At 38.5% G+C, this 13,887-nt stretch overlaps 1 protein-coding gene across 1 annotated transcript in view; it reads right to left on the minus strand.

Moving 5' to 3' along the window:
- Positions 1 to 2,916: 2,916 nt before the first annotated feature.
- LOC139723067 (uncharacterized) overlaps positions 2,917 to 13,887 on the minus strand; it is a 52,220-nt gene continuing 41,249 nt past the window's right edge. The window contains exons 5-12 of the mRNA XM_071634341.1: positions 13,281 to 13,396; positions 12,741 to 12,829; positions 11,767 to 12,366; positions 10,650 to 10,805; positions 9,074 to 9,824; positions 5,304 to 5,514; positions 4,098 to 4,225; positions 2,917 to 3,499 (exon numbers count right to left, since the gene is read on the minus strand). Coding sequence (XP_071490442.1) covers positions 3,430 to 3,499; positions 4,098 to 4,225; positions 5,304 to 5,514; positions 9,074 to 9,824; positions 10,650 to 10,805; positions 11,767 to 12,366; positions 12,741 to 12,829; positions 13,281 to 13,396 — 2,121 coding nt within the window. The 3' untranslated portion in view covers positions 2,917 to 3,429. The remainder of the gene's footprint in view (positions 3,500 to 4,097; positions 4,226 to 5,303; positions 5,515 to 9,073; positions 9,825 to 10,649; positions 10,806 to 11,766; positions 12,367 to 12,740; positions 12,830 to 13,280; positions 13,397 to 13,887) is intronic.

The raw sequence follows: 13,887 nt of genomic DNA on the forward strand, positions 1-13,887 counted from the left end.
TTTGAATTATTACTTCATTTCACTGCTTCATTAATAAAAGGTAGACTGGATCAATACACCAATCAATGTCCATCATGGGTCAGTGATAAAAGCAGCAAATTTCATCGACATCAACACATAGAATTACAAAGAGATAAATTGCCACAGTGACCGCATTGGTACCCATTCTTCTCCACACCAATGCATCAAGCCAGTACATCTCAACCAAGTTCTTACTACTATCAGTGTATCAGCTAGGGTAGTGGAGAACTTGTGAAAGAAAAAAAAATGTAGACTCCATCAAATCATTTGTTAACATTACACTTAATTTGCTACAAAGTTTTCGGACATAAAATGCAAGGAAATCCTATTCAACTTGGGAAAAGAAATGCCTATATAGCCTAATGTCTTCTGCAAATTATTTCCCTATAAGATGTGTGCACTACCCAGGTTCTCTTGTAATCAACTGATTTCCATTTATTTTGTTTGTTTGTTTGTTTGTTTGTGTTTTTTTTTTGGGGGGGGGGGGAATGGAAGGGAGGAAAGAGAGGATGGATTGTCATGACACATACCCAATAGACACTAAAAAAAAAACCCACAGTTATTACCACTGGTTCACTACTAGGGAATTAATCCTACTAGCCTCATATAGGGCATTGTGAGGTTGATCAATGCCAGGTCTTCACACACAATGAAAGGTCAGTCTTGACCGACAGAGGGTCATCCACCAAGTGTCTTTTTTTGACCAAGAGAGCTCATGCAGAGAGATTTCTCTTGCCTTTCTGACAGCTACAACATTCACGGATGTCACAGGGATGTGTCAATACATTTATGCCCATGTAGAGCTTTGGAAACCATCTGAACAGAAAGACATTCATTCTTACAAAGGCTTGTTTATGGTGCACAATTAGAGTCCATGAAAATTTGTTGAATCTCATTCAAAGTAACCCACATTAAAAAAGTTGTACAGCCAAGACATCAATGATCAAAACACTGGCACATGACATTCCTAAACAAAAAATATATCTGATTATTTGATTAGCATTGTAACGCCTATGTCCCACGGATTCATACCATCTATTTGAAAAGATTGTCTTGTGTGTTCATCGCTGCCCAACCCTATGGAAAACACTTTGGAACTTGCTTTACACACCAGTGGGAGCAATACTTTGAAGAAAGTCTTTGAGATCATACCATCCTTGAATACCAAACTCACACCGAGCTTTCACAGGTCATCATCCTTCAGAACCAAAAAATGAGCCATGTGAGTCTCCCACGCAAACTGTATTATTTCCAATGCAAATGGAATACCAATCACTGCCACTATGTCAAAGCACGCAAGAAGGTACTAAAAAATTAGACAAGTAGAATAGCGTCATAATTACTGGGGGAAAAAGCTTCTTGCATGCTCTCAGTGATGAAGAAGGAAAAAAAAGGAAAAGCAAGAGACTTCAGCTACATTTATCTTAGATGCTACAGATATTTAGAATTTTCGAGGGCACCACGAAAGCTTGTGAACAAGAACCATGACCAACTACAATTTGTGTCGCTCACTGAACATTATAACTATCTGGCAAACTACAGCAGATGTGTACCTCAGCTCTACGTGTCTCTCAATCAACAGTCCAAAATATACACAACATTTTCATAACTGTCACCTTGTGGTTGTAAGAGTTATATATTAGGACTCAATTTTCCTCTGTCACCCAAATGACAATCCTGCGACAATGCAGGAACTACAAAAATAATGTGCAATTGATCGATGAATCCTCTCAAAAGTAAAAGTATTTAAAAAGTTCTTGACATATGAAGTATGGGAAGAAGCATAAACACACTGGAGTGGCAAAATGCAGATATAAAGCCTTTGCATGACTGAACAGATGTAATAGAAGAGCAAAGAGCTGCTGAAAAATCCCCAAAGATAAATTCCGGAAAGGGCATATATTTTTTTCCTGTTGAGAAATATGGTACAGCTGCCATTACAGGCCATGATAATTCTTGCTTTCAAAACTGGTCTCCAAGTTTCAGGTAACAATTTCAAAAGAAATTGACTCTAGATTTACACATTTGACTGAAGGAAGTTGATGTTGAGCTTTTCCTCAAAACGACCCAACAAACAAAAATTCAGAAAAATCTTGAGGAAGTATCATCTATGAAAGAGACATGTTCTCATGTAGAAATGTTCTCATGTAGAATGAAAAACACACACCATATCTTTGCTACGTGCAGTTTGACTGCTGAACCCAAGCTTGCTACGTGGAACTGAAAACCTTCAGTCTTGATTCACTAATAGATAGATAGTCTGAAATGTATGCACACAAGCCTCCATAAACATTTTCTTCCACTTATGCACTGGTTGCTAACACTCTGGCATTATCAAGAGTACAAACTCACAGTGCATTGGTGAAAATAAAACGAGCGTATACTTCTGATATGTCCATCATCAGCCAAGTTTCCTACCAAGAGAATCCTTCCAGCAAGAGAACAGGTTTTTGTTTCTTGTTTTTGCATTAAAACGGGATATTGAATCCTGCCTGACTTGAATCACAGGTAATTCCAACACTTGCGACAAATGAATCCCTCCAGTCATTACACAATAACACACCTGCCTATCTTTTCCCCTGCATCATAGCCAGTCATGGCCATTCGTCCCACCTCATATCAACACCTGGGCGCATAGAAAATTGCCAAAGTTACTTCTACGGTACACTTTTCAAACTGTTCTGTTACTTTACTAATCATTAGACAATGCAACAGCCAACACTTCCTCCGATACTGAAAAAAAATAAATAACTGAAGAAAAAATAAATGAAACTGACGACTAAATGGTCTTTATCCGTACTTGTACTTTAGTCTCTCTAGAACAGGTTGGCATGTTGTGCAAGTTAAGAGTGAAGACAGGTGATGTAAAGTGATTAGAACATAGCATACCGATGTTCGTGTCTCCTCATTCACTTTTGGCACTCTGAATGTAGTTTAGGAAAGAGGAAACATTTTTGTTTTCTTTGTTTTATCTTGTGAAGTTCTGCTCAAAACACATCCTCAGAACGCAAAATGACGATAATAACACTGAAATAATTGAGTGTTGATTCACCACTCAGTCTTCCACTCTAAAACATCCTTGAGTCTGCAGTTTCAAAGTTTGCTCACAACACATATGAAGTGACATTGAGAAGCCCTTTAAAATTTCCCATATAAGAGTGTTGCATGTTAAAGCATCATCTAAGTTTCCTATTCACGTTTATATAATTTTTTTTTCCACATTAGAGGAGGCAACGTAGAGAAGGATACAAGAAGGACAAGCTTGACTTAGGATCTTTGACAACAAGAATGGCAAAATGGATACTAACATTTCCACAAATCTTGTCTGTGACATCTTTGAATAGTGTAACAAAAAATATATTGTATATAATAATCTTAGAATATTTTTGACTAACGATCTGGGTGCTGCTATGTCATGAATGCGTTCTCATTCTTCAACTTCTCCAGTTCCAGCACTTGTTTTCGCAGGAATAATACTCTGAAAGATACAAAAGAGACACAACATGCAACATGACTATGTGACATACCAGTACATAACACAAACCAGTACCAGTACCAGTTCTAGAAAAAGTATTAGAGTACCAGTACATAACATAAATGCGTCACTTGCACATTCCTAACATTTGCTTACATCATCTTTGCCGTATGTGAAAACATACAATAATGTAAACATAGCAGATGAGCCAAATAAATCATATTCAATCAACTACAGACTGTACACCTGTTAAGGACAAACTACCATGGTACATAAAAATAAAGCGTTGAAGCACATTCGGTACTCCATCTCTTGTTTACACTTTCGACGTTCCAATCACACAGGTGAAAATAACTCTGCAAATGCTTTGCAGGGGAATAGCACTGCATGAATCAATATCTGTCTCTTGACTCATTTAATTTCAAAACTCTGCTTAATCTGCTTATCAATCAAAACTGAAGGAAAGACCACACAAAAAGCATACTGTAAGTAAATAATCAGATGAATCTTTTTGCCAAATGTTGGAATAAGCAAGCAAGCACATGAAAACAAAAGTTACTGAAAATATGCAAATTTTCAACGATACTGTTGTATTTCTCACCTTTCTTCTTGTAAGTTGGCTTGAATTTCTGATACCCTTACTAATGATCTTGCAAACTTCAGATCCACAGATAACTGTGAGCTGCTTTCTGCTCCTAGTACATGCGAATCTTCATTTGTCTTTAGTGCCTGGAAAGAGAGCAAAAAAAAGAGAACCTGAGTCAAAACTGTGAGGCATGGTACATGTAATTTACCCTAAAAAGAAGAAAACAATGGGTCTAGCGTTCACATGAGCATTGCACGTCACCTCCATGGCATTCATGTACGTATCTGATCAACCTGAGGCAACCTATTGCAAAAACTATTGCAAATTGTGTTTGTGACACCATCAGTATCAGAATATACATATATCTTGAAATAATCTCCACTCTTCTCCTCACATGATGAAGAGAGGGTATGGTACATACACTCCAAAAGCCTTCAATTCACACTTCATTGTATTTGCACACGTCTCCTAAAATAAGTTACAGGACAAGTCCACCTTCATATACATAAGGATTGAGAGAATGCAGCAATATTAGTAGAACACATCAGTGAAAGTTTGGGGAAAATTGGACAATCCGTTCAAAAGTTACAAATATTTTAAGTATCTGCACAGTCACTGCTGGAAGAGAAGACTACTACAGTGTATGATGTCATATGCGTACAACTATATAAGGAAAATAAAAAGAGAATTTCACAAAACTTTACTTTTTGAATAAAGCGCACATTTCTTCAACTTGCTACTGACGTATGTTAAGGGTAATATTGTTCCCCCTGCCTTCTGAAAGAGAGAAGTCGAGTGGTCTTTTGTTATGCGAGAAAAATGGAAATATGTTTAATTTCCTTTATTCTTTCTTTATATCGTTGTACTCATGTGACATCACAAGCTATAGTAGTCTTTTCATCCAGCCATGACTGAGCAGAAACTTCAAAAATTCTTAACTTTTTAATGGATTGTCCGATTTTGCTCAGTGACCAGAGCATCTCAGCCAATCAAAACCAAGGATTTTGCTGAAATTGGTCAGCGCTGACAGTTAGCGCTGACAAACGTTGATGAAACACCCCCTAAATGTTATATTTTAAGACCCCGAAGTAGCACATGTTAGACGGTTTAATCATATTGGCAGTTATCAAAGCAAAAATCTGATTGTAGTTGTACTGTACATTCTTTAGGTCATGTCATGATGGCATGTGTCGTCAGTTCACCAAGACTTGAGACACTCACCTGTTTCTCTGCAAAGTCTGAGGGCCACCCGCTCACATGCTTCGTCAGGTCTTCGGACAGGTGTACTGCAAGTGAGGATGTTAGCTGCAGTAGCGTGTGCTTTCCCTCAGGCCCTGCTTCAGACGGAGCAGGCTCACTGGTGGGCTGGTCTGGGCCCTCTTTGCCCTCTGTCTGCGCTGTCTTCTTGTCTTGGGTTTCCTCACTGGTGGAGCTACAGAAATGCAATCGATTTGTGGAACAGTAAAAATATGTTCAAAACCACAAATTTTGGGGTGACAGCAGTGTACAATTGTACTTTGTCATTGGCGTCAATGGTGCACTATAGCAGTCAATTGCTTATTCTTCAGTTTTTCAGCGTTATACAGACTGTACAAGCAAAAAGCACCTGAAAGGAATGGATACAACATCGCACTATTCAGTCAGTTTAAAAAAAAAAAAAAAATGTTCGCTCCCTCTACAGCAAAAGGAAAAAAAAAAATCAAAAAATCAAAACACAAAATCATATTTTGGTATTCACCAAATTATTGACAAGATGACTAGATAATCAATGTTCTCTGCTGTATCTATACATATTGGCTGTGAAGGCAGAGTGAACCATGCATTTGAAAAAGGTACATAACGATATGAACATGACACCTGAAGTACTGGGTATATTTACTATGAATAGCCTTCTAGTTTGTGAAATGCTTTTATTGGGATAATCTTTAACACAATTTGGTTTCAAATATCGACCTCAAAGATTGCTCTATAGTAGTGGTCACAGTGAAATAGTGAAATGATATCTTTTTTTTTCTTCCTTTCATTTAAAACATTATTATCATCCAGACTCTGTGTATCTTTTCAGTTTATCTTTTTTTTGGAAAATAACACAGAGAGAAATCTAGGATTACCAGTATCAGAATCATATCTACAGTGTACTACATCATATACATGTACCGGTATCTTCTCCACTGTCTGGTCAAACAGAACAGCAAATATTGCATGAAACAGTGCCATTGGCCATCATGAAAAACACTGGTAAGCTACATGCATAAGTTACAGCGCTTCAGAAAACTCCAAACAAACAAACAAAAACAAAAACAGCAATTTTTTGGATGCATAGTAGGAGCTGGCATAGATATCAGTGTGATGGGTATTACATGTAGTTTGGCATCAACAACATTACTATTCCATGATTTACAGTGACAACATATCAAACAAAATATTACCATCTTGTAATGCATAAATCTAAATGAAGCATCCAGAATAGTAAATTGCAAAACACAGATAGTAAAACTATTACACTTTCTTCCTGCAAATACTGCACAACCTCTTGAATCCTCGATTGTACAAATTTGACAATTTAAAACAAGCATGTTCCGAAATGTGAAACCATTGCATCAGATTGTAGACATTCTTTTTTTTTTCTATGAAAATTCTATGCAGACATTTGGTGGCACAATCAAAACATCTCATTTGTTTGTTTTTTGTTTGTTTGTTTGTTTTTATTCAACTTCGACATGTCCAAATAAATTTAACAGAATGTGCCAGGCTATATAAAACTTCATAATGTAATCTGACAGTTGTTACATCAAAAGTTGTATTTTACCTTATCACTCAATCTGCAGTCACATATCAGTCACAGATACAATATTTATCATGATGACATTTATGGATGTGCTGCAGCACAAGAATTAATGCAGATATATAATGTAGTAGGCACATCATGTCACTTGTGCCAAAAAGTGCTTTCTGTACAAAAATAACTCCACATGGCACCATATGACAATAACTCCATATGACAACTGAGCAAAGTCTGTCTTAGAATTTAAATCAAAACAAGCATGTTCAAAAATGTGAGTTACAGGAAAACATAATACCAGCAAGTCCTTGCCACTGTTACAGGTAGTACCTCTATACATTCGATCACATCATTTTCATTACATTTAACCAAAAAATATTGTGGTTTGTTACAGGAATATCTGCAGTCCTCTGATGTAAATAACATGCAAGAAAAATACAAAGGATGAAAGATGCTACTGTGACATCTGTCTTGTAGATGTGTATGACAGAGTATGTATAGATCAGTGTATGAGTGCATGCAGGATGGTGAGCTGCTAAACACTGCGCAGCAAACATACTGCATTGACGTCTCAGGAGATGCGTCGTCAAGGTACTCTCATTGGATAACAAGATTTGTTAACCTCTTTACATGACTAAGACAAACAAAAAGGTTATTAACCCTTGATGGTAGAAGGTCACAGGGTTCCTCGTTAGAACTTGGTTCATATCTGAATGAAGTAAGAGCCCAGGTGGCAGACCCTGCACTTTTTATCCATGGTACTCATGTCACATATCATTTTATCAAAGGGCAACTGGAAAAACAATCCAGTGTGCTCTAATTTAGCTCATTGGAAGCATATTTTCATGGAGTAGTCTTGGAGAATACCACATCAATACAAATATCTTACCTCACCAACAAAATGTTGATGCTACTGAAGTTGATTAAGCTTGTATACAATGTTCATCTCAGTAGTAAGAGACTACAGCGTACTTAGTTATGAATGCATATCTCATGCCAGTAAATGCAATATGTAACCACATCATAAGCAGCACAAGACCTTCTACGCACCATTATAGAAATTGTCACACTGAGTCAACATATAAAATTGGGAAAATATAATCCAATTACACTTTACAATTATGTGTGTGGGAAATAAAACTCGTTGTGAGTCATAGCTGTAGACACTTGCAAAATATGCAAATTCTATGCAAATAAGTTTGGACAGAATTCTTGAATATAAGCTTCTTTTTTAATTTGTCCTTATTTTTTTTCAAGTATAGAAGTACTTCTCTCTATTTTAAGACAGACACAAATTGTCAGCATTTTGAATACAATTTTACTGATTATCATCGGCATGGCTTTAATCATCATTGCATGTAGACTGACTGCTCATGAATAGGAAAAGAAAACCTACAAAGTCATAACTTTTCCATGTAAATCCAAGATGTTACAATTTCTCTCAGTTATCAAACGTGTCAATTATCTTTTCCATCATATCACTCATAATCTTCATAATCTTCTGTTACTATGAGGGCTTCCCTGCCTTAGACTGGGAGAGAACACAATAAAACTTGAAAGAATCATTACAAGTCATCCTCATACAGCTTGGAATCTTCAGATGAAATTGTGGAGACTAGCCCCAGAGGGCTTGATTTGGACTGGAGGAATTTATTGAACTGCTACAGTCAGTCACAGGATTTCATCACTTTGGGTGTACAGGAGACAAACTTTCCAATTTACTCAATCCTAATTTTTGTTGATGTTATTTGTACATAATGCTGAATTTTGATTCAATATTTTTCCATTTTAATGCGCTTAGAAATGTCGGTATTGAGCACTATATAAGTGTTATTAATCATTACCATCATTATCATCTTCATCATCATCATCATCATCATCATCATCATCATCATCATCATCATTATTATCAAATGAATGTAGGTAACACACACAAACTGACATTTGACAAAAGGCTTTTAAAGGTACCTTGCACAAGAAACGTTATCTCCTGCACGTTACAAAGAGCACAGTGGCATGCACAAAGAATCAAGGTGAATACCTCAATCTATTCATTGGCGAGTAGATCATTACGAGGGTGAATACCACAACACATTCATGGCTGAGTAGATCAGTGGGAAATTAGGAGACAGGAAGTTTGCTTCACTGATAACCATAATCACCATTTACAGATAATTGACTGCATAAAATTTGAATAATCAAGACTCACCTAGAATCTGGACTGGTTCCTTTCTCCTTGCTGTCTGCAGGAGGTTTGTCACCACTCTGATTTTCAGGCTGCTTGTCAGTCTCTGTTTGTGGTTTATCAACAGTGGAGTTATTCTCTGATATCACAGTCTTGTCATTTCCCGATACATTCCTCTCCCGCTGCTTGTCCCTATCGCGGGCTAATTCAGAGTCCCGACTCCGGTCCCGTTCTCGGTCGCGATCCCGCTCCTTCTCCCTTTCCCTTTCTCTGTCTCGGTCGCGATCACGTTCGCGTTCTCGTTCACGTTCACGTTCCCGCTCCTTGTCCCTCTCGCGTTCCCTTTCCCTGTCTCTTTCCCGTTCCCTGTCACGCTCCCTGTCCCGTTCTCTGTCCCTTTCTCTGTCTCTATCCCGGTCCCTGTCACGTTCCCTGTCACGGTCCCTTTCCCGCTCCCTTTCCCGCTCCCGTTCCCTCTCCCGCTCCCGTTCCCTATCTCTTTCCCTTTCTCGGTCTCGGTCTCTACTTTGTGAATAGTTTCTTGAACTACTTGTCACCGATGACGACGCTGATGTCGGGGTGTGATTAGAACTTCCTCTATTTGTTTGGTTCTTTCTCTGCCTGTCATCAGCAGACGGTGTATGGGGTGTCCTATCTCCTGCCCCGTGGTGATGGGAACGCGAACCTCCTGGTGTAGACTGCTGAAGTCTTGGGGAAGGGTGGGACGGAGCTGGAGATATTGACGCTGTCGACAATGGTGACTGACTGGATAACCCTGCAGATTTAGAATATCAAAGGATTAATAGCAAAATTATACATGGTCTTTATGGTCTATAAATGACAAAAGCTTGAGTTTGTTCTAATGTAATTGCCCTGCTGTGTCTCCAAAGCTTAAACATTTGATTTCTTCTAAAGTGTATAGTGTATATGAGAGGAACATTATGAAATTTTCCTTATCAAAAGGGTGTTATTCTTGAGGTGATATAAAATATCTCTGTTCTATGAATGAATTTGCTTCATATGTTGATAATGTGAGAGTGAATTGTCTATTCACCAATGTTCTCAGTGAAGAAAATGTGTACTCTATCAACAAGTGAAAGCTCAAATGATATAACACATAGATACATGCACATGCGTATGCAGATTAATTCACAGATATATTCTGTAATGTCCTTAATGTTGTGTTCTTTTGACTGTAATCAGCTAAGTTCAATTTTTCTTGCAAACCTTTGGAAAGTATGATATAGAGCCAACATTTTTGCCTTATATTGTATCTTACAAAATTCAATTATCCCGTTGAGGATGGGCTGATTTTGCTATAACACGCATTTCCCATAAACACATGTCCGAGTATACTGGGGACTCGTCCTCAACGGGTTAAGAAATGCACAGAACACTGAAATCCAAATAGACAGTACGACAGTCTAATAGGTGTCTTGACTGCAGACGCAACACTGATATACGCATCTCCATTCAAAGATCAGAACTGTATGATGAAGTAGTTTGTTTGAGACTTTCCGACAATTTTTACTGATGTATCAGGGCTGGTTGCTGAGGATTCTTTGATTCCGTCAGGGTGTGGTTGTTACGGCACACTTACTGTCATTCAGTTCATCATTCCTCTCGCTGTGGTGCCCGGTGTGCCGTTCATTGGAGGGCGACCGCGAGGGGAAATGCCTGGTCTGGTTCTGGAATCGTGGCGTGACTGGCGATGGGGTGCCAGCAGGAGAGGGGGTGCCCTGTATCCTGGGGGAGTCTGGGTGGGGTGAATGAATCAGAAGAACAATGTACAAGAGCAACTGTTCGATTTTTAGCTTCATGCTGTACCGTATGTCCCCCAAAAAATTACAACGGGACCCTCCGCAATGATAACTTTAAAGATAGTTAATCAATCAAAATATGATTTCAGGGTATGAAGCTATAACTCATTGCGCACATCTTACAGAAAACCCCATTCTATTTGCTTGAGTGGTCAAAGAGAAATGAGGAGTTTTGTAGAGCATGTCAGGAATCTCTTCCCTCCAAGTTCTGTCCATTATGTTTACACATTAATATGCAGTTCCAAGAGCATCCAAGTGCTAAACTTGGAAGAATTAGACTCATAACATGCTTTACAACAATCCACATTTCTCTGTGACCGCTTAACAAAGTTTAATGGGGTTTTCTGCAAAATAGAGCTAAGATGTTATATTTTAAGACCCTGAAGTAGCATTTGGACAGTTTAATCATATTGGGTATTATCAATGCGAAAATCAGATTGTAATTTTTTTTTTGACATACTGTATAACGATGCATCCTACCATCTAAAAATACTGTACAGTTCAATGCTGGGTTATAATCATCTCTTGAATTAGGATTACATGACGGTGTGGATGCTAATGCATATCACACATTTGTTTGAAGAAGCATCTTCATTCACACAAAGGGGAGCAAAATCCAAATATGAGTGACTGCACAAATACTGGCAGAACCACATCAGTGAAGCTTGAAGAACATCAGACAATCTATTCAAAAGTTAGAGATAAGCCAAGTGCTTTTTCATTATACAACAAATGAAAATACTTTGAATTCTCAATATAAGAAACTAAAATCTTTACCTTCTATGGCTAGATATTAAATTAACAAAGATATGTACATATGGAAACAGACCGGCAAACACACACACAACCTAAAACAAACTCTCTTTCCTTCTACTTTGAAAGGCAAACAATACTTACCTCTATCAGATCGATCTCCCTTGGGTGGATGTGACACAGTGACAAGATTTTTTAACCTCCCATACATGTCAGTTGCAAGAGACACGCTGCCCGCATGGGGTAAGCCCATCTTGAACAACCCCCCTTGGGACCCGTGTGGGTCTCTTTTTGGATGGTCAGTTCGATTGGTTTGGGGCTTATCTATGCTCTGCCCCCGTGGTATCGACTGATGGTACGAAGGGTTGCCGCTGCTCTTGCTTGGCGTTTGATGGTTGCCACTGGACCGAGGCTGGGGGAGGGAGTGGCCAAGTGCATTGCTTGTGTATGATGACGACGATGACGACGAAGATGACGACGACGATGAATGGGACTGACTGCTTCCGTATCTGAGCTGTTGTGATTGGCTGCTGGCTGACGAGGTGGTGCTTGCTGACGATGCGTTCCCAGAAGAGGGCTTTGTGTGCAGTCCGCTGGCCTGAGATTTGCTCTGTGATAGGCTGGAGTTATAATTCCTCTCATGCGACTGGCCATCAGCCCCTTTCTCATGTTTGTCGGACACATTAGGCTGGGTTTGGCCGCCATCAGACTTGCTATTACTGGAATGCTTGTCATTAGATGTAGCTGGAAAAGAAGTACACAATTATCAACATTAGTCACATTGCTCGAGACAAACATGTGATCAGTAACCATTTTGCATTAATGCATCCAGAGTTTAAAACATAAAATACTCAGACTTGGAAGACGCGCCAACCCAGTGGAATAAAAGGGACTCATATTGACTTTAAAGCACCCACAACCTAAATCTCTATGCAGTTCTGTTGTCTTCCTTCCTCTCTGCATCTCACACTTCAGTACAAATGCAATTGACAACGCATGTTTTCTAAATGAAACGATGAATTCTGGCAAAAACAAATCAGCATATGAAAGTTATCAAACTGTAAGAAATTCTGTGGCAGCAGCATAGTCCAACCAGAAAGTGAGTTGTTCATAATTACCTTTAGATGACATATTAGGAGTATTAGAGAGCTGAGGTGAGTCACTGGTACCCAGTCTCTCCTTTCCCACAGCCCGCTGCAGCTTCTCCCTGTTGGTGTAAAAGTAAAATATATATTTGCTATCATCAGTATGACTTCACATCTTGTACAAGGGATGGCTTTGCTTTGGATACACTGAGTAAATGGTACTTTGACAGCAGCTGACGGCAGATAAATTAAAATCATAACATTCTCTACATGATGTTCCATGCAACCAAAATGGAAGCACTGTGAAGAGCATAATATTTCAAGTAACTGCCTTTCACTTTCCAGGATGCCCAAAGAACCTTCTTGCACTCACCTCAGATGAGGAATATTTACAAAGAATAACAGCAATCAATGCTGACGTTTTGCTTAAATTACGGGTTTTAGAAATAAGTAATAAAAGATCACTAGCATCTTCGCAACGAACAGGTATTATCCAACACAGTCTAGTTCCCATCAACATACATCTAGAAGACTGTTGCATTTAGTGGCAATTCAGTTTGTGGTACGTCTCACCTTTCAACCCACTCTTTGGGTTTTTCCCACTGTGATACTTCTGTTTTACAGTTGTAGTAATATTTCTTTCCCGATGAACTCTTGTGCTCTGACCATTCTTTCGCCTTCTCCAGTATCTGCAGGGAAATAATAATCCATTCATTTATCAGACCATCGTTTTATTCCATTTACAATATTGTTTTCCGTACTTCGGTACATGTACTTTCTGTGCTATACTGAGAAAAGTGTTGTCATTATTAAAGGACAAGTCCACCTTCATAGACATGTGGATTGAGCGAATGCAGCAATATTAGTAGAACACATCAGTGAGGGTTTGAGGAAAATTGGACAACCCGTTCAAAAGTTATGAATTTTTGAAGTTTCAGCTCAGTCACTGCTGGATGAGAAGACTACTACAGCCTGTAATGTCATATGTGTACAACGATATAAAGAAAATATAAAGAAAATTCAACATATTTTCACTTTTCTCGCATAATAAAAGAACGCTTGACTTGCCTCCTTGCAGAAGGCAGGTGGAATAATATTACCCATAACATACGTCAGCGACAAGTCGAGGAAATGTGCACTTTTTTCAAAAAATAAAAATTTGTGAAATTCTCTTTATATT

This window comes from Diadema antillarum, unplaced genomic scaffold, assembly GCF_040938485.1.
Source record: "Diadema antillarum isolate AM-2024a unplaced genomic scaffold, OU_Dant_1.0 scf00000180, whole genome shotgun sequence".
NCBI lineage: Eukaryota > Metazoa > Echinodermata > Echinoidea > Diadematoida > Diadematidae > Diadema > Diadema antillarum.